Genomic DNA, 22,275 nt, shown 5'->3' on the forward strand with positions numbered 1-22,275 from the left:
CCAAAGCAGGGGAAATTCCACACCGTCACACCTCCCCTCACCTGCCCCCATAAGGACCAGTCCCCACCTACTACCTCCTGGCAGGTGGCCTCTCCTCTAGGTCTGGCCTGCAGCTCCCTTGTGGTGTATTCAATAAACTTCTAGCTCCATTATTCTGCCTCTGGTGAGTTCTTGCCATCACCAGCACCCCTGGCTTCCACCAGATAGTCGCCCCACATTTGGGGGCCTCCATCCAATCAGGAGAGACACCACATGTAAACGCCACAGTTTTGGTAAATATTTCACTACCACAGTAGAAAATGATATGCTTTGCCCGCTCCCCCCCCCCGCCGCCACTCTGATCAACACTGTAAAACTTTAAGGTTTTTGACGACCTAAGCAAAAAAAAAAAAAAAAAAAAAAAAAAAGTATTAATTTGCATTTCTTTAACTATGAACAGTGTCTTGTATTATGGCCATTGGTATTTTCTGTTTGTGACTTTTGCCAACTTTGTTATTGAATTATTCTTTTCCTCTTTGAATGTTTTTAACAGCAGTTCATATAATAAAGCTATCGACCCATTGTCGGATATAAACATTAAAAATATTTTTTTCTGGATTGCTACTTTTAACTCTGTATACAGTGAGTTAAGTGGTAATATAGTAGCAACGTATTTTCAAATAAAGACCACTTTACCCCATAATTCTATAAATATAACTACATTTTTTTCTGTTGATTTCTTATATATTTTATATACAAAATCTTCAATGTTTCAGTATTCATTTTGGTATAAGGTAGGAGATAAATACCTAATTTTATTTTTTTAAGATTTTACTTATTTATTCACGAGAGAGAGAGAGAGAGAGAGAGAGAGAGAGAGGGAGGGGCAGGCAGAGACAGAGGGAGAAGCAGGCTCCATGCAGGGAGCTCGATGTGGGACTCGATCCCGGATCTCCAGGATCAAGCCCTGGGCTGAAGGTGGCACTAAATCGCTGAGCCACCCGGGCTGCCCTAATTTTATTTTATATTCATGAATAGCATTTCAGTTAATTCAGTACCACTTAATAATTTACCTTTTTGCCATTGATGCAAAATCTCATCTTTATCACATTCCAAATTTATATTTATCATTGTATTTACTTCTTTCTGCCTATTTCTATGATAGTTCCACACTGTTTAAGTGACTGAAATCTGATATTTTCGTAGATCTTTTCATTTACTATTAACAACTCTAGCCATCATTTAAACTTCCTTGTTAAATTTTTAAATTACTATACATTATAAGAACTAAAACAAGTGAAAAGTTTAAAATATAAATTATATATTATGTAATTGTCACATGATGATTATGGTACCAGAAATCAGTGGGGAAAAGAGCATATTATTCAACCAACTATGCTGAGGTAATTGCATCTGCAGGTGGAAAAAAAAGTTTGAGAGACACCTGGGTGGGTCAGCGGTTGAGCATCTGCCTTCGGCTCAGGGTGTGATCCCGGGGTCCTAGAATCAAGTCCCACATCTCGTGGGCTTCTTGTGGGGAGCCTGCTTCTCCCTCTGCCTATGTGTCTGCCTTCTCTGTGTCTCTCATGAATAAATAACATCTTTAAAAACAAAAAAGAAAAAAAGTTTGATTCCTACTTCAGTCCATATTCAAAGAAGGAATTCCAAGTAGATTAGAAATTTAAATATAAAAAAGAGAACCATAAAAATATTAGAGAAATACAGGTGAATGTTATTTTCAAGAGTAGGAAAGCAATTATAATCATGACACAAAATCCAGAAAGTAGAAAGGAAAAAAAAAAAAAATCAACAGAATCACCTCTTGAAAATATCAACATAATTTTTAATGGCTCCATTACATTGGAGATATCATATTTACTATCATCCACATATTGGGTATTTATATAGTTTGATATACTTATTATAAATAATATGCTTATGAACATATTTTCTGGTTACACTGTGATTGTCTTTGAATGATCTTTACTGAAATTTGTAGTATCCCATTTTTGTTGGAAATAAGTAGGTCATTGGCTTAGGTCTAGAAAACTTATTGTTACAGAGGCCCTTTTAAAAATAGACTATTTTAAGAACTAGAGATTTAGACATTTGTATGATTTTCCTTTTTACACCACCTGGTGCTTTCTTTGTCCTTCGTAGTATAAAAGTTTTGTGGGCAATGTCTAGGATTTTTCTGAGCTTAAAACAAGAATTACCACTCTAGATGAGGATTTAGTCCAGTCTCTAATAGACAACAAGGACCTTTTGTTGTAGGAGTTACTTGTCTGTCATAAACTCAATCTATTTAAGGATTTGATCCTCACACACCCTACTGCCCAAAGTTCTAGTTTCTCTTGATCATCTGTAGTAATTCTACTCCATGAATTTTATTAACCTTTCCTGAATCTCTTTTTTTCATTTGTATCTCTTGGAATAAGCAGCTCAAAGTTATGGGTGTGCAGCATTCTGAACACAACAAATGTTTGCACAAACACACCCACATACACACAGAAAATGTTCTGAGCCTTATTTTTTTGTTGTTTTTGGTGGTAGTAAGGGCTGCCATTTTGTCTTTTAACCATTCAATACCAGCTTTTATAGAAACTGAATTAGTTATGAAGAATCAGGAGATCTAGTAAAAACCCAGTAAAAAACCACGTATGGCAAGAAACGGACCAGTGACAAAGGAGAGGAAATTTTCTAAAAATATAAAATTCATGCTTTTGTTTTTTTAAGGTAAAGAAATAGAAAACTTGCCTTCAGAGATTGGAAACTTTTGTTATGATTGATATCAGAAGGGAATTTGATAGAACATCCTCCCTTGTTTGTTCCAGCTAGTCAGAGTCCTTGTCTACAGCAGCCAAGTAGGTTTGAAAAGCTTACCACTGACCGAGGACTTTCTGGGTGGCACACACTTTCAAAAGTGAAGTGATTTGTCAGTAGGCACCATGGCAAAAACGATTCTAACTGCAGTGTTTGGCTTCTCAGAGCTCAGCCTTCCAAAAGCCATTTCATACAGCATTTTAAAATAGGACTTCTGATAAAAAGCACTCGTCCAACTCATCCATTATGATTATACTTTTATTAAGCAGAGTCTTCATGCATTCTAATAAAATGCTGCATAACAATGACAACTTGTCCTAAGTCATATAGTATGAAATCTCCCAATTCCCTATGAACTGTCTCTAGGAGAAAGGGCAGGGTAAACCTCCTTTCTGAATTTCAATCTTCTTAGGAAGTCTAGTACAATTAACATAAAAATGATTTTGTCACCAGCTAGACCCTAAGCCTCGCCATTATGGCTCACCTGCTTGTACCCACCAACATCTGCCCCACATATTCCTTAAGCTCTTCTTCCCAGCTTATCCCTTAACTCAGGCAAAGGACCTTATGGACATAACATCCCATGATGGAGACTGGAACTACCCCTCAAGCAGTGATGACTGCCTGAGGAAGAGCGATGGTGGCCCAGACCACCCAAACCGAGTTTGAACTAAACCTCTGACCCACTTCTGCACATGGACCACAGAGTGATCTCTGGAGTGACCAACCTCATCATCTTTACCTCATTATACTACTTCAATCTCGGCCCATGATGGGGCACAAGCCTCATTTACATAACATACGACTCATGTTTCCTTAAGGTGCATGTGTGACCTTATACCAACCTCTGCATGTCACGACAAGGCTTCTCTATCTAAAAATTCATCCTAACCTTAAAAAATAGGAACCCATTCAGCTTTGCTCAGGGAGTCACAACTTTAGAAGCTATTTCCTGTGATCCACTTATTTGGTGCAAATGAAGTTTCCTTTGTGTGACAACTCACCTGGTGTAGTTTCTACCTGTGACTCACCAAGGAGCTAGATCACGCTGGTTCAGTTACAGTTTCTAGGTTCCAGCTTAACAGTAAAACCAGACAAAGGAAAGGCAGCCATACTCACTCATTGGGGGTGCCCTTCTGGCCACAGAAGTGGCCCTTGCTGTCTGTAGGATAGGCCACTCTCCTGGGGTCTCCATGTATCCAGGCTACAGGAACAAGAAAGGACAAAAACTCTATCAGCAACAGCTGACTAACAGCAGTCTGATTTGAGAAATTAGAATGCACCACTGCAACCCGCTAACCTCTCCCCTCAGTCACAGGAGATTATTGATTTTCTTCAAAGAGTAATTTCTTAATGAAAAGTAAAATAAAATATGGATGAATCAGTCAGAAAACACATTTCTCTTAATCTCTCAGGACTCATCTGGGTTGTAGCCAAAACCTGAGGTAATGCACTTAGAAAATGACATTTATTAGAATGTGAATTAGAGGGCACACTACAAATGCTTGGTTGGCTAGAAGTCACTTTTTTTCTAGGGCTTAACACTAAATGACTTCATAGCAGAGCTAATAAATTTACAGTAAATATTATGATGCAATCCTTTGGGTTATATGTAAGTGAAAACCATTTACAAATTCAACCGAATGAAACTGTAATACCCTGGTCACATTGACTAGGTCCTTAGGACTTCATGTGACAGCATAAAAGGCAAACGTTAGCAACTTTTGGGGCAATAGATAATAAAGATTTGCTGTATATTTTGGGTGATAGCCTCAAAGCTTAGTGTAAGTATCAAGTGTTCTCAAACTTCGCAAAAACTGAAGACTTGATTCTGTTTTCTTGGAAGATGCTGGGCTCTACCTCGTACAAACTCATCACCTTTATTTTCCAAGAATCATAAAATTGACTGACAGGTAAAATACAGAATGACAGAAAAGAACATGCATTAGCTAAATACCACCCTCTAATTCTAACTGAATGTTTCTATTTTTTTTCAGTTTGATCAGTATAGCTCCTAAAAAAAAAAAAATCTAGAAAATGCATTGGTCATCTAATAACGCTGTCTCTGCATATGGAAAACATAGCTCTTTGTCCTTTGCTTCCTTTAACATTTTCCCAGCTATCTCCTTACCCACATTTATTGGATTTGACAGTTCGTGTAATAATTCAATCACCCTTATGTACATGGCCTGTGTGACTCGGGAAGATAAAAAAAAATCAATTCTGAATAAGAATTTTAATATGGAATAGAAATTTTTCTCAATAATTTTTCTCAGCCATCCAAGCCTTTCCTTTTAGTATCTAAGTGCCCAGAAAAGTCTCCTTTGTCTCATTCTTTCTTCAATGTCATAGAGGCCAAATAGGTTTCATCTTCTAATACAGTCTTATAAAATCTGACTCATTCAGGCAGTCCTCTGCTGCCTTATCTTCTTGTCTTTATTTCCCAGAATAAAGAAAGTAGACTATAAAGAAAGCATTTAAATGTCAGCTAAGCAGTCAGTGGACAATGTCTCTGGATACCGTTTTATTATATTCTGCTTTATATTTATATCTTTTTCTAGTCACATTTTTGCTAAAACTAAAAGGTCCAATTTCACCTGTTTTCTGAAATAGTGTTCTTTTAACTTTACCCTGAAATAGTTTATTCCCTTTCCATACAAATATTAATTTGGAAATGGCGTCTGAGGAAGCATTTAGATTGCTAGGTTGGCCACTTAATATATTTATGATCCTGAGTACGTTAATTGTTTCAGTTTGGGCTATTTTTTCAAATTTTTATTTATTCATGAGACACAGAGAGAGAGAGGCAGAGACACAGGCAGAGGGAGAAGCAGGGTCTCTGTGGGGAGCCTGATGCAAGACTCGATCTCAGGACCCCGGGGTCACGCCCTGAGCCAAAGGCAGACGCTCAATCACTGAGACACCCGGGTGCCCTGGCTTTCTAATTTGTTACTACAAAATGGGTATGATACCACCAAACCCCACATGAATGTTGAGAATATGAAAGAAGGTAATAAAGTAGAATGCCTAACATGGTGCTTAGCATGCGATATGGACTTGGTAATGTTAGATCCCATCTTATTTAGGTTTGCCCAACACCAAACCCTGAGACGAGGACTTTGCTATGGGTAGGTTACTTTAGGAGACAATTCTAGGAAGCTTAAGTGGGAGTGAAACAGGGAAGGAAGCAAGGCCAACAAAAGACATATTAACAAATGAGATACTGTTGGGGGCAGGGATGACCCCATCCTGCTGGGGACCTTCTGAGGGAATCACACAGAACAGGCTTGCTGGTGGGCACAGAGGAACAGTGCGCCATAACTGTAAGCAAACTCAGGACTGAGGGGACATGGATCGGGACATTAGCAGAATCTGCTGTAGTTTTTCTCTCCCTTTTTCATCAATCAATTAACCAAAGAATCTACTAAACAGCCACTATGTGTCCTGTACTAGAAGTCAATACCAGTATACTGGTAGACTTCTCAACTATGTGAAAAGGAGACAACAAAATTTGCAGAAGCAGGTGCCTGGCTGGCTCAGTTGGCTAAGCCACCAACTCTGGATTTCAGCTCAGGTCGTGATCTCAGGGTGCTGAGATTGAGGCTTGAGTCAGGGTCCATGCTCAATGAGGAGTCTGCTTGAGGTTCTCCTTCCCTCTGCTCCTCCCCTTGTTCGCTCGGTCACTCTCAAATAATTAAAAAAAAAATCTTTAAAATTTACAGAAGCCATAGATAAAAGGTGAGACCTGACAAAGACTGAAAAATGACTAGGACTTGGACCAGGTGGCTAAGAGCAGGGTAGAAATTCTAGATTTCAGAAATGGTGCAATAATAAGAGCTTCAGTGTGTTAATTACTCACAATGTGTCAAGTTCTTTGCTAGATGTATTACATCCATTGTCTCATTGGAGTCTCACAATCATCCTATGAGGTAGATATTATTTTCACCCAAATTTTATAGATTAAAAAAAAAAAAAAAACAACAGCCTGAGCTCCAGTCAAGAGATGGGGGGAGGGACAGAGGGAAAGGGAGAGAGACAATCCTAGGACTGAGGCTTGGTTACATGTGACTTGAGCCAAAAATCACAAGTCAGACGCTGGGGCACCCGGTTGGCTCAGTTGGTTAAGTGTCTGCCTTCTGTTCAGGTCATGATCCCAGGGGAGCCTGCTTCTCCCTCTCCTCCCCACCCCCGTTCATGCTTTTTTTTCCAAGCACTCTCTCTCAAATAAAATCTTAAAAAAAAAATCAGATGCTTAACCTGCTGAGCCATCTAAGTGCCCCTCAGAGTTTTATTTACTTCTCAAAATCACAGTTCCTCAGTGGCATAAACAGGGCTTGAACTTTGGCATGTTGCTGTGTGTAAAGCTCAAGCTTTAACCACTGGGCTAAAAAGCTGTAATGCTGCCTGCTAGAGGATACATGAGGAATGAGCTTGTTAACAGTGGGAAACATCATGGATATTGGCTACATGAGGATCAGCAGTATGTTGGACACATATGGTAGGAAAAGGAGAGGACACAGGTAATTTTGATGCCTTTGTCATTTGAAACAAAAAATTTTGTACTTGGCAGGAGAGGGCAAGTATCTGGTTGGAAGGGATCTGGTGCCTGGGGACAAAGGAGAAAGAGTCAGATTTAATTGTCAAGGGAAGAATGCTCTTCCTTGGTTCTGTAGTTTTGAATTGCGGCAGGTGGCTGGGATTACAAAGTGGCTGCTACACCTCTCTCAGCAGACTCTGGCAGTTGTGTTGCAGATCGCCTGTGCTTGAGCGAGAACACCAGATCTTGGAGCTGATAGCTGCGAGGGCCAGTTCAACCAAACCACCTCAGTCAAGGGTATCTCGTTTTCTTTACCTTCTCCATCAAGTCCCTATCTTGCCACACCTCCACTGGAGGAATGTGACAGGAAAGAAAAAAAAAAAAGAGGAGGGAGATGTGCAGCAACAGCATTTTATCTGTTAATAAGTCAAGGGACTAATCACATTTTACTCCTTTTCTCAGAATTTCTCTATTCATGGCACTTCCAGGAATGTACTGTCCATTATGGTGGCCATTAGCCATTTGTGTCCACCAAGCACTTTAATGTGGCTTACCTGAACTGAGACAGGTTATAAGTGCAAAATATACACCAGATTTTAAAGACAGTATGCAGGAAAAAAAAGATGTAAAAATTTCAATAATTTTTATATTGATCATACTTGATATAGCTATAGTTAAATAAAATATATTATTAAAATTAATTTTACTTGTCTCTTTTTATTCTCTTAACTATGGCTACTGGAAAATTTGACATGACATGTGACTCACATTTTGTTGTTCCTGGATAGATCTGCTCTAGAATATTGCCCCACAAATGTCTGACACTTGTCATATAAGGTGATTAATAGTGCCATAAACCTCATAGATTTGTTGGGGGCACCTGGATGGCTCATTCACTTATGTCCAACTCTTTATTTCAGTTCAGCTCGTGATCTTGGGGTCATGAGATTGAGCTCCGCATCAGGGTCTGTCTTGGCGGGGAGCCTGTTCAAGATTCCTTTCTCCCTCTCCCTCTCCCCCTCTGGGGGCATAACTTCAGATCTGTAGGTCAGTCCTTCTCTAACCTCATCATACCTAATACATTATTTTTTTTAAAGATTTTATTTATTCATTCATGAGAGACACCGAGAATGAGAGAGGCAGAGACACAGGCAGAGGGAGAAGCAGGCTCCATGCTGGGAGCCAGACGTGGGACTCGATCTTGGTCTCCAGGATCACACCCTGGGCCGAAGGCGGTGCGAAACTGCTGGGCCACTGGGGCTGCCCTACATTCATTTTATAATAAATATTTTGCCATACTCCTTTTATAATCTTGAATACAGACAACATAACTTACCCATGTACATAATTTCTTTTAAAATATCAATATGTCCTCATGTAATATGAATAAGAGAAATAGTTTATAATTAAATGCATATCAATATGCAAATACAAGTGACTAAACCAGAAAGACCATAAATTAAGTCAGGTGTATGTATGCACCTATGGAAAGAATCACTGAACGTAACAGCTATAACTGCAAGAAGATGTAAGTGTATTATATAGGAAAAGTAGTACAAGTGTGTTGTCAATGATATGATTTTCTTAAACAAATTTTAGTGAATACTAACAAAAAAGTACACTCTTTCTTCAAATTTCCTTGTTATTCATTGAAACCATGCAAAAATAACATTTGTCATTTTAAAACAGACTTTCTAGATTCAAATACTTAAAAATGAGTTGTCATCTACAGGAGTGGGACATGGAAAAGTCAAGCAGGAAGTGAGACAAGTCTTAGTTGTACAGAACTGTCCCAGATATTGCAAACATCTATCTTTCCTGGCTCCCATCCACTAAATGCCAGTAGTACTCCCCCTGAAACACTAGGACAACCAAAAAGTCAACTCAATTTTTTTTGAAAGACTCCCTAGGCAGTGGTAATGCTTCAATTGAGAACCACTGATTTATATGTTCACTCACACTCTTAAAAATCTCAAGAAAACCCCATACATACAAAATACACACACATATATGTACATGTACTTACATATGCACATATACATATCCCAGATTATCTTTTTTGCTTCCAGATTTCATGGCAGGGACAGAGGCAGTGGGTATACTATTATGGAATTCTTCCTTATAATTTAATGCCATTTACTTTTATTCAGCTAGTTACCATCCATGGTGACTTTCAAATATGTTCATAAATTATATGTACCTTCTAGAGGTGATGCATAATTCCCCATCCCTTCAGTATGGACTAGACTTAATGACTTGCTTCTAAGGAATAGAATGTGGCAAATTACATTTGGGTGACTTCCAAAAGTAGGTCATAAAGGGCATTATAGCTTCTTCTTTGCTCTCCTTTCGATCACTTGCTCTAGGGCTGGAGATACTCAAAGTCCTATAGAAAACCCCACATAACTGTCAGCAGTTGGTGAGAACTGATGCTTCTTGCCAACGTTCGTGTAAGTGAGCCATCTTGAAGGTGGCTCCTCCACAATCAAGCCTTCAGCTGACCATGGCTTTGGCTTAAATCTTGACTGCAACCTCATGAAGTCATGAACTCAAGACCCAGAGCCACCTGGCTGAGCTGTTCCCAACTCTTAACCACAGAAACTGTGAAATAAAAAAAAAAAAAAAAAAAACATTTGTTGCCTTATGTTGTCAATTTTTGGAGTAATTTGCTGTGTAGCAATAAAGAACTAATTACTATATACAGCTTTAAAAAATATTTTATACACTTGAAGGATTCAGTTAAATCATCTTTCTCTTCTTTAATCTAAATATTAATAACTAAATCCTTTTTTATACTTGTTATTCTTTTTAACTCACAGCTATAATTGCTAGGATTTTAGTAATTTTTGTTTCTTCACTGTAAGATTTAATACATGGAGTCCTCAACTTGATTTAGACATTCACTAGAGCCTAACCAATTGTCAATTATCATTCTATCCATTTAGTCATTCATTCATTGGGCCTTACTTGTGGTAGGCACATAAAGAGTCTGAGGATATAGAGATGAACATATTCATATTTAGCATAATATTTCACAACTAATACATTCTCCCTAAGGAAACTATATTTTATCCTAATTGCCCAGTGCAAAGACACGATGGCTTCTGAAGAATGATAATGAATTATCTTTAGCTTAACCAAGTCATGACCTTAATTTTATCTGATCTTCAAGTTGTAGTTTCTCTACCAGAACAAAAGTGGCCTCTGCCACCTTGGATACAGCAGTTGATCTAACAAAAGTTTTCCCCCTTTCCCAATAAGTAGAAAACACCAAGGGCATCTGCTTTCATCTGACAGAGATAGTACTGCATCCTCACCAGCTTCCTTCAAGGTCATATGACTTCCTAGCTCTTTGCCACAATTTAGTCTGCAGGGTTTTGACAATATCCTTACTCCACAGGATACCACACAAATTCCTTATATTGATGGCATCCTGAAGATAAAATCTGGAGAATATTGGAAAGCATGTAATCTTGATGCCTTCGAAAGACTTATGTATGCTAATGGATGGGAGATAAATCTCAGGAAAATGCAAGAGTCTTCTAATACAGACCTGAGGAATCCAGTAGAGAGATCTCCTCCAAAGTGAAAGACAAGTTGCTGCAACTTGCATTCTCTGTTAAGAATGAGGCACAACTCGAATTGCCTGCCAGATTTGAGCTCAGAGAAATAAAATGCTTTTCAAGGTAATCCAGGCTAGTGTATAAGTAGATTTACCAGTAGGTCTATATGGCATAATGTCCTCAATGGTGCAAAAAGTATCTTTCAGAACAGGATGCTGTATAGGATCTATGGAAAATCCTTTTTAGAGAATCACAGCTGGTGATCCCTAGGGTTTTGGAGAAAACTCGTGTGGTTTCAAGCAAATAATTATTCTTTTGAGAAGTTGCTCCCAGACCCTGAATGATTACTCAATGATATAAGAAGCCCATCATAAACTAAATGTTATCGGATTCATCAAGCCCAGCAGCACTCCATTATTGAGTAGAAGTGATCTATTCATACAGTGCTTGAGAAGGTCATGAAGGTACAAGAAAGTTACATAAAAAGATGGCTTACAATAATAGTCTGTTGACTCCTGAGGTACTGTCTTAACATGTACCTATGGCTCACGAAAGGGGCCTTATGATGGTTGACTGGGAAAGAAAAAGATTAAACTAGATTTATAGACGGCTAAACAGAATCTGTTGGCACTGGTCAGGGGAAATACTCCTGATTATCTACTTTGACTGGAAGAAGAGATGACCTGAATCATTTATTCATAAACAGAAGCCAACAATTTGGCCATGTTATCATGAACTTGAAAATAAAAACAAAAAAGATAAACAGACAATCAGTGGCAAGTAAGTTTGAGAAACAATTAGAAAGACTGAACTCCAAATGGACCCGGACTATGAAGATATTGATGTTTCATATGGTTACTTAGTAAAGACCCTTTTGCAGAGGTATCTCTCGATGATTAAATGTTAAAGCACTCAAATGATTTTGTGAAAAAGTAATCATGACCACAGGGATGAAGGTTAGGTGGGGATTTTGATAACATGGAGTTTTATTCACAAAGGTTGGCTTGGCTCCTAGTAATACTTATGTGACAAATTTGCCAGCAATGGATAACCCAACTCTGAATCAGCCAGCCTTATGGAATAGTGGAATACCCTACAGAAGATCCATTTAAAGCACTACTTAGGAAGTAATACCTTTCAAGGTTGGGTTGTTATTTTATTTTTTTTTAGAATACAGCAAGATTCTAGCAGGAAATACATGTTATACCCACACAAAAACTGTAGGGAGTTCAGGAAATATTTATAAAAGTATAGGTAGGGTTATGGTAAACAAGAGCTGATGCAGAACCCAGAGGCTGGCAACAATTGGGAGCTGTTTTCACCTCCATTGACTAAAGTGGCAAAGGGGGGAGAGTTTACCCAAATCCAGAAAGAGAAGCCAAATGGAAAAAGCTAACTGATAAGCCTTGAAGCCTTAGAGAGAGTGGTATAGCTAACCTGAGGGGACGCAGCAAGAGAGCCAGAAGAATATTTTGCAAACTCACTCTCCCACCTCCCCATCTATCATTGATACCTCCCACTGGCCAAGCCATACTGGAAGAGCCTGTTGATGTAATCCCTATAAGGTTATAGGCTAGTTTCTTAGGGGACAGAGTGAAGAGCAAGTAGAGAAGGAACCCAGAGGAGAGAAAGAAAAATACCCAGCCTGTATTCTTAACAAGTGACCAGCCTATCCAAATGTCTCTTCAACAAGACATTTAAGATTTCGGGTGGGGGTGAATGGGTGATGGGCACGGAGGGGGACACCTGACGGGATGAGCACTGGGTGTTATTCTGTATGTTGGTAAATTGAACACCAATAAAAATTAATTTATATATAAAAAAAGATTTCATTAAAAACAAAAAAGTAAACAGAATAACCAGAGGCATAAGATTTCAGATCCTCTTGTCAGAATTTACTGCCACACAGGGCAGCAAAAGAGCAGAAAGACATACAATCTGAATTTCAGAGTCTGAAATGGGAGGAGTGGGGGTAGGAAGTAAAAGAGGAAAAATGCATACTTTTAAGAAAGATTTGTCAAAAAAATAGACAAAGAATTGAAAGAAAATGGAAAAACCACCAAATATCCAAGAAAATAACCTTTTCACATCTTTGTTGTTTTCTTTATGAGCAAGACTGACTCCGTGTTGCTTCCTTTACTTTTTCTAGTTATTCTAGACAATGTTGGTCTATCACTATTCATAACCTGTTTAAGGTTTTTATTCATATTGGAAAATGGATTTTTTTTAAGGTAAAAGAAGTAGTTGGAAATGAGGACAGAAATTTGTACATTCTTTTCTTCATTCATTCTATAAATATTTTTTGAATGCCTACTATGTGTCAGCACTATGCTAGACCCCAGGTAGATAAGGGCCCTTGTTCTTCCAGAGCCTAGAGTCTATGGCAGGGGGGGGGGAGATATCTTGATGAATAAATTGCACAAACAAACATGAAATTTCAATTCTGATAAGCATTGCAAAAGGGGTAAAAATGGTACAGAGAGGGATTCACAGACGTCAATGACCAAATGAGAGAGGCCAGGGAGGAGGTCTGTGAAGAGGTAATGCAGGAGCTGAGACCTAAGGAAAAAAAAAAATGAATGGAGGGACAAGACAATGAGGTTTCCATCAAATGGACACATGGACAAAGGCCTCGTGAGGGGTGGGACATGATGGGTTCTGGGAGGGAAAAGGAAAGCAGTGTGGTGCATACACAGGCTGACTCATGGTTCCAGATGCAGAGAGACAGATTCTTATTCTCTATAACGAACTACAGAGAGATGGTTTTAGCATAACACGGTTGTCAGTGCCAGCATACAATCCACAACAGAGGCTCTGTTCTCTTCCTCTTCAAATTTTCCTAGAAAAACTCAAGGTCACCACATATTCGGTGTTACTCATCTTGGTGTTTCCTTGCTTAATTGTAGTTCCATAATTGGCATCCCCTTACTTTATATGAAGGAAGGGCTCTCATCATTCTGGAAAAGTGACGTAATTTATCTTCTTCATTAAATAGAGTCAGTGTAGTATGGTGCTTAAGAGCATAGCCTCTAGAATTAAAGTGTCTAGGTTGCATTGGTGAATAAAACTAAATGACATCGACACAAATCTAGACCAATTATCTATTCCCCTTAATTTTCTGTTTTGGAAAGAACTTTAAAAGACCACTTTAAGCAAAGCTGGTATATTCGTGTGTGTGTGTGTGTGTGTGTGTGTGTGTGTGTGTGTGTGTGTGTAAGAGAAAGAAAAGTTATTTGTAAAACACTCCTATTTGGGTCATTCATAGCAGATAAGCAAAGACTGGTAAGAGATGGGTAAAAAAAAAAAAAAAACACTTTGTTCGGGCAAATTATCCTTTCGCTCCTATCAAGGAAATGTAGATTACTGAAGTACCAGGAGCAAGCATTATTATCTAGTATTATCTCGCATTTTCAACATTTGCAAAGCATGTTCCTGTTGTGCTCTAGGGTTGAGTCAGAAGTTGCAGCCATTAAAAAGCCCTCTGTCAAGGAGAAAATGTGATTAGACCAACTGCTTGCACTGACACTTAAAAATTAACTGCAAATCTGTTTGGGGTAGCTAAGGCATTCCCTAAACACTTGCTAGTTGGGAATGTTGGCTTTCAAATCATTATTTTGTATCCCTTAAAGGTACATTTTAACTGTTTTAATATGTGGGAAACAGGCCTGCCAAATTGTGCTTATGGCTTTTTAACACAAGCAATTTACAAATGCAATGAAGCAGATAATAGGACACATGATACCGAATTTGAAAATCTGTGTTGATGACATTTCTGCTGTAGAAACATTTTTGGAAGCAGCCCCACATCCAGCTGCCCGGATGAGAAAAATGTTGTTTATCATTTGACAGGTGGCCTCTTCTACCCAATGGCGAGCTTAGGGTCATGTCCTTGAGTACAAATCAGTCTCTCTCATGCTAACAATATTCTACGTAAAAAGATCTGGAATACATGCAATCAGCAAGATATAACAAACAGAAAAAAAAATCTCACTCAACACTAAAAATATCTGCTCAAGCAACAGTTAAAACTAAGGGCTATCTTTCTTAAAATGAAGACTTCTAAAACAAGAGGAAGTGTAGGTATCTAATTTATAAATGCTTCTATATTTGTAAGGAATGAAAAAGTGACATTTAATACTGGTTTTGGTTAATTATAAATATAATAAGTTTTTCATTAATAAAAGCTTACTTGATTCTGGGGAAAAGAATGGGGAGGACCCTAAGCTCGCCTTGTTCCATGGATATTACTAGATAATATCCACATCAGTGTAAACACCCAGAAAACAACCCAAAGATTGGAAGAATAGACTCCATAGCTCTCTATAGCTATACATATAGAGAAAAGCCCCCCTCCAGAGCATAGGGAGGGTGGAAATGCAGTCAGGAGCTAAAAGACCCACAGGACTGTCCATGGGAGAGAAGGATGCCACAGGGAAGGGAAAGAAACAGAACCTTGCACACCAGGCTCCCGGAATACAGATACCGATAATATTTGGCTTTGAAAACCAAAGGGGACTAACTTTGGAAGTTCTAATAAACATGGGGCTTAACATCTGGAACTTTAAAATCAGCAGCTTGGCTCTAGGAGAGCTGGAGGGCCACAAAACACAGAGTCCCCACCCTTAAAGAGATAGCGCAAAGAACAGCCCCACTGAGACAACATAGTAGCAGTTTTTTTGAATTTTTAGGTAATGTTTACACCCAACATGGGATTTGAAAAACCCAGGTATCAAGAGTCGCATGCTCTACCAACTGAGCCAGAGCCAGGTGCCCCTAGAAGCAGCACTTTTAAAAAAAAAATGCCTGGGATCTAGGGGGTGGACATGTATTTGCTACTCTCAGACCCTGTGGGCAGGTATCCTTGAGAGACTTCGAGAGTGAAAGAGCTGGCAGGTGCCATTTCCTACCTAAATACGCAGACACCTACAGGAACCAGTGCAACCTGAACACTTTCCACCTAGCTTGATACGGTGTGCGTGCTCCCCGTGGGCTTCTGTAGACCTGCCCCCTTCATCCCTATCAGCCTCAGCAGAAATTCTCCCAGGCAGCTGCCGGTGCACTCTGAAGTGGACCAGTGAGGACACTACTGCCACCACACGCACTGCCCACACATTCCCCCATGCATCAGTGCTTTCCAACATACCCTTGGCCGGAGAACACCCAAGGCAGTCCACAAGCCTGGCACAGTCCTAACAGGGACCAGTACAACTCCGAAGTGACTCCTAACCCAGGAAGAGGGAAAGATAACCACATGCACCAGACTGACTGGAACCCCAGTAAGGTGCTGGGGCAGACATCTGATCTGACTGCAGCCCTACCCACCAATAAAAACTGCTCAGAGGACAACACAAGGAAAGCACACTGAAGCTGGGTGCCACCTTAGCTCTGGCAAACAGCTGGTCTGACTCAACTCAGGCACAAGGTGATCCCAGAATGGCCTATTAACCACACAGGTACTAAATGCTGCTCACAACAAAGAGACACTGCAGACAAGTCACATAAAGGCAAATGCAGCTCAGCTACAATAGAAGAGTGTATGCAACACACATAGGAGACAACCCTGAAGCACCAGGTTCTGATGAACAGGGAACATCACACTGCAAGGCACTACAGAACCTCTTCTTCAAAAGCCCATGGCTTTCAAGAGCATGAAACATAGCTGACTTTCTAATACATAGAAAGAGACACAGAGTTACATAAAATGAGGAGTAGAATCTGTCCCAAACAAAACAACAGGACAAAATCACAACCAGAGAGCTAAATGTAAGGAGATAATCAGTCTATATGTCTGATAAAGAATTTAAAATAAGGGTCACAAAAATACTCAGTGGACTTAAGAGTGGAGGACCTCCGTGAGACCAACATAGAGACAGAAAACAAAGAATCAGAGATGAAGAAATAGCCAAAATTAAAAATACACCAGATAGAATAAATAGTAGACTAGAGAAAACAGAGAAATGGATCAGTGACCTGGAGGACAGAGTAATGGAAAGCAATCTGAACAGAAGAGAAAAAAAAAAAAAGAAAATAGACTAGGGAACCTCTGACACCATTAAGCATAATAAGATTCACATTATATGGATCCCAGAAAGAGGAGAGAAAAGGGGGCAGAAATTTTGAGGTAATAGGTGAAAACTTCCCAAAACTGGGGAAGGAAGCAGAAACCAGATCCAAGAGGCACAGAGAAGTCTCAACAAAAATCAACCCAAGGAGGTCCACACCAGGACACATAATTAAAATGGCAAAAAAAAAGTGATAAGGAATCTCAAAGGTTGCAAGAGGAAAAAAGAAAAGAATTATACATTAGGGGAACCCTGGAAGTCTATCAGTCTCCCTCTACTTATGTCTCTGCCTCTCTCTCTCTCTGGACCTCAAATAAACAAACAAATAAAGCTAGAAAAAGAAAAAGCCCAAAACCAGAAGGAAACAATCAAGATTACATAAGAAATAAACAAAATATAAACTAAAAAAATAGATCAGTGACACCAGGAACTGGTTCTTTGAAAAGATCAACAAAATGGATAAACCTTTACCCAGACTCACCCAAAGAGAGGGAGGGAGGGAGAGAAAGACAGAGGGCTTAAACATAATCAGAAGAGAAATGACCAATACCATAGAAACACAAAGGATTATAAGAAAATATTATGAAAAAATATATACAAATTGGACAACCTAGAAGACATGAATAAATTCCTAGAAACATAAAACCTCTAAAGCTGAATGAGGAAGAAATAGAAAATCTGAATAGACTGATTACCAGCAATGAAGTCAAATCAGTAATCAAAAAACTCCTAATAAACAAAGGTCCTAGACCAGATGTCTTCATGGGTGAATTCTACCAAACAGCTAAAGAGGAGGCAATACTTAATCTTCTCAAACTATTCCAAAAAACAGAAGAGGAAAGAAAGCTTCCAAATTCATTCTATGAGACCAGATTTACCCTGATACAAAACCAGATAAAGATACTACAAAGAGAACTACCAGCTAGTCTGAGGAACATAGATGCAAAATCCTCAACAAAACATTAGTAAACCAAATCCAGCGATACATTAAAAAAAATCATTCACCATGACCAAAGAGGATTTGTTCCCGGGAAACAGTGTAGTTCATTATTTGCAGATCAGTCAATAGGATACACACATCACATCAAGAAAAGATAAAAACCATATGAAAACCATCATTTCAATAGATGCAGAAAAAGCATGTGATATATATAACACCCATTTATGTAAAAACCTTCGAAGAAGTAGGTTTGGAGGGAGCATACCTCAACACAATAAAGGCCATAACTGAAAAGCCCACAGCTAACATCATACTCAATGCTGAAAAACAGAGCTTTTCCCCTAAGATCAGGAACAAGACAAGGGTATCCACCAACCATTTTTATTCAACAGAGTACTAGAAGTCCAGAAATCAGACAAAGAAGAAAAGCCATCCAAAATGATAAGGAAGAAGTAAAACTCTAGAACTGATTAATGAATTCAGTAAGGTCACAGGTTACAAAATCCATATACAAAAATTCATTGTATTTCTATACACAAATAATGAAGTTAAAAGAAATTAAGAAAACAATCCCATTTACAATTGCACCAACAATAATAAAATGCCTAGGAATAAGCTTAGCCAAGCAGGTGTAAGACCTGTACTTTGAAAACTATAAAATACTGAGGAAAGACCTTGATGACAGTAAAAACCAACAGAAAGATATTTCATGCTCATGGATTGGAACAACAGATTGTTAAAATGTCTTTACTACCCTAAACAATTGCAGATTTAATGCAATCCCTATAAAACTACCAACAGCAGTTTTTACAGAACTGGAACAAACAATTCTAAAATTTTTATGGAATACAAAAGACCCCTAATACCCAAAGCAATCTTGAAAAAGAACAAAGATGGAGGTTTCACAATCCCAAATTTCAAGATATACTACAAAGTTGTAGCATCAAAACAGCGTGAGACTAGCATGAAAATAAATCATAGATCAATGAAACAGAATAGAGCACCCAGAAATAAACCCATGATCATATAGTCAAATCTTTGACAAAGGAGGCAAGAATATGCAATGGGAAAAGAATCTCTTCAACAAATAGCTTGGGAAGACTGGTCAGCCATATGCAAAAAAAAAAAAAAAAAAAAGAAAAGGGAAAAAAAAGAAACTGAATCACTTTCTTACACCATACACAAAAATAAAATGGATTAAGGACTTAAATATGAAATCTGAAACTGTAAAAATCCTAGAAGACAGCACAAACATTACTTTCTTTGACATTGGCCATAGCAACATTTTCCTAGATAGGTCTCATGAGGGAAATAAAAGCACAAATAAACTATTAGGACTATACCAAAATAAAAAGCTTCTACATAGCAAAGGGGCCAATAACAAAACTAAAAAGCAACCTTTCATTCCTACTGAATGGAAGAAGATATTTGCAAATGACATATCCAATGATGGGTTAGTCACCAAAATATATAAAGAACTCACACACCTCAAAACAAATAATCCAATTAAAAATTGGGCAGAAGAGAGGAACAGACTTTTTGCCAAAGACGACCTACAGATGGCCACCAGACACATGAAAGGACACTGAACATTGCTAATCATCAGTAAAAATTCAAATCAAAACCACAATAAGGTATCACTTCACACTTGTCAGAATGGCTAAAATCAAAAATACAAGAAACAAGTTTCTTGGGCAGGATGTGGAGAGATAGGAATGCTCATGCACTGCTCATGGGAATGCAAACAGCTGCAGTCACTGAGGAAGACAGTACGGAGGTTCCACAAAAAACTTAAAAATAGAACTACCATATGATCCAGTAATTCCACTACTGGGTATTTATCCAAAGAATATGAAAACATTAGCTTGGAAAGACATATGCTCCCCTAAGTTTACTGCAGGATCATTTCCAATCACCACATTATGAAAGCAGCCCAATTGTCAATGAATGAATGGATAAAGTGACACACACATACACACACACACACACACAAAAAAAAAAAAACCACAAAATGGAATGTTACTCAGCCATAAGGATGAGATGCTGCCATTTGAAACATCATGAGCGTAAAAAATAGATTGCTAAGTGAAGTCCGAGAAAGACAAATTCAGACTCCCTCTGCTCCCGACCCTGCGGGGCTAAGACCACTCACCACCTTCCTAGCAGCCTTCTCGCCCCCAGACATTCCCTGCCTCAACCACTCCCTTCCTCCAAGGTTCTCTGCACCTTGACATATCAGCTGTCTCCTAGAAAACCAGTGTTTGGAGCAATAAAATTATTTTTGCTTTCTGATTTCCATCACATGTGGAATTTAAGAAAAAGAAAACAACAACAAAACCAGACTACCCAAGAAATAGACTTAACTATAAAGAACAAACTCATGGTTACCAGAGGGAAGGTGGGGGGGGGAATGGGTGAAATAAATGAAGTGGATTAAGGGTACTCTTATAATGAGCCCTGAGTCATGCACAGAATTGTAGAATCACTACATTGGACTTTTGAAACTAACATAACACTGTATGTTAGCTATACTGGAATTAAAATTTTAGAAAGAAAAACTCTTTTAAAAACGAAAAAGCTTACTAGAACAATTTTAAAAATAAAGAATTAGAGTTCTTTAAATTTCTTACTTTAGAAATAGTTTTTCTTTGCCAAAACAACATTTCTAAGCTGTGATCTGATAGGAAAGCACATTTTAGTTTCAAAGAAGACTAACATTATACTGGGATGTCCTGTCAGAGCTGGTGTCCATTACCAGTTTCCCCTTACCATAAACATTAGGATCATACCCCCAAGATCACAAACTAGAATAGGATGCCTGGTGAGGCATAACTTATTTTTTTAAATTATATTTATTAGTAGGGCAAACTGTTCACTATTTCTGTATATAGACAAAATCAAAGTCACCTTGGGATTATCTTGGTCTTTCAGAAGTTCACTTGAGTGACCTCTCAGTTATAAAAACATGGTTTCTCCTTTTTGCGAATTCCTTGGGATAGGGAAGACCAATCTTCTTCATGAGAAACGGACGAGTACTCAAACTTTTATGAGATTTCAATTTAGGATAGGTAGGATTGACCTGAACTAGGTCTGAAGGCCAAGAGGAATACAAATACCCCAAAAGGAACTTGCCATGAGGGTAGAGCCTGAGCTGGTCCCTAGGCTTAATGCCACAGTCTAAGAGTAGGGGCTGCATTCATTCAGACCCTAGCAGTGCTTTGGGGAGAAATGGCTGAGCACCGCATAAAGACTCAAAAGCTATATATTTGGATCATATTGTAGGAAGCGACTACAGGAGTAGAAGAATCCTGATGAACACTTGACTAAGAAAGGACACCAAATGGCACCAACTGAAATGTTAGATCTCCAGTAGACTACAGGGTCTCACTTTCCACCTCGACACTAGAAGTGAGACTTCACCCTTCTTGGCAGTTGGGGGCAGTTCAAGTCAGGCAAGAGGAGGATAGGCTGGATTTCCTGAAGCAATGAGTGCAAAAGCATCCATGTGACCGTATTACCCCACATACTTTATACCAGAAATGATGAGGTCAAGTTTGACCACATTTGGTTATTAATTAAGCTATTTTCTTTATTCTCTACCTCATTGTATGAAGGATTTATGATTGAATTATGCAGTCTTCTTTCTGTACTTGGTACTTCCAAAGTCTACTGAGAAGTGCCGTTGGATTCATGATGCCCTTCCTTGAGTCCTTTGCAACTGATCTATAAATCATTTGCACATCAAGGCCCTTAACTGGTCTTATTTGGCTTGGAGGAATTGGAGAAGGAATCCCAAGCTTCATCAGATTCAAGGGGAAGAGACACAGACCCATACCTCTCAGCAGAAAGAAGGGCAAAGTCCCGGCCATGTGTTAAAACTACCTTAGTCCAGCCTCCGGCCACACATTTTTTACATTCCCACTGCAATCAAATATGTTTATACTCTCCCACGATCCCCGGAAGTCTCATCCAATTAAAGCATCAGGCTCAGGTTCCAAGTCTGGATCTCATCACCTGAGTCAGGGCCAGGTGTGAATGGGGCTCTTCAGGCTTGGTTCCACTCCTAAGCGTGATCTTCAGCTAGATCCCCGAATTCGTGAGGTAGATCTCCTACTTCCCACATTACTGTCTGCAGCAGCATTGCCAAACTGTCACCACTATGTAGCAAGGTGCCCTTCTTTCCTGTTTCTAATTGCATTTTTCTCACTCTCCTTCAAACCCTGACAGTTTCCTCAAAATCCATCATGCTTCTGAACATGCCCTGGTTTAAAAATTCCGCTGTTTCAGGTTTTGTGAAGCAACATCCCACTTCCAGGTACAAAATTTTGTTCTGCTTATTTTTATACCTCCAAACCCACTGGCTTGATACAA

General features: G+C 38.9%; 1 protein-coding gene across 5 annotated transcripts in view; it reads right to left on the minus strand.

Annotated features, from left to right (window-relative positions):
* The window catches only part of SLC44A5 (solute carrier family 44 member 5), a 379,443-nt gene that overhangs the window by 67,121 nt on the left and 290,047 nt on the right, over positions 1–22,275 (minus strand). For all 5 annotated transcript variants that reach the window (XM_055339206.1, XM_055339207.1, XM_055339208.1 and 2 more), the window contains one exon: positions 3,922–4,006. In XM_055339206.1, the coding sequence (XP_055195181.1) occupies positions 3,922–4,006 (85 nt within the window). The remainder of the gene's footprint in view (positions 1–3,921; positions 4,007–22,275) is intronic.

Source organism: Nyctereutes procyonoides, unplaced genomic scaffold (genome assembly GCF_905146905.1).
Source record: "Nyctereutes procyonoides isolate TBG_1078 unplaced genomic scaffold, NYPRO_anot_genome, whole genome shotgun sequence".
Taxonomy (NCBI): domain Eukaryota; kingdom Metazoa; phylum Chordata; class Mammalia; order Carnivora; family Canidae; genus Nyctereutes; species Nyctereutes procyonoides.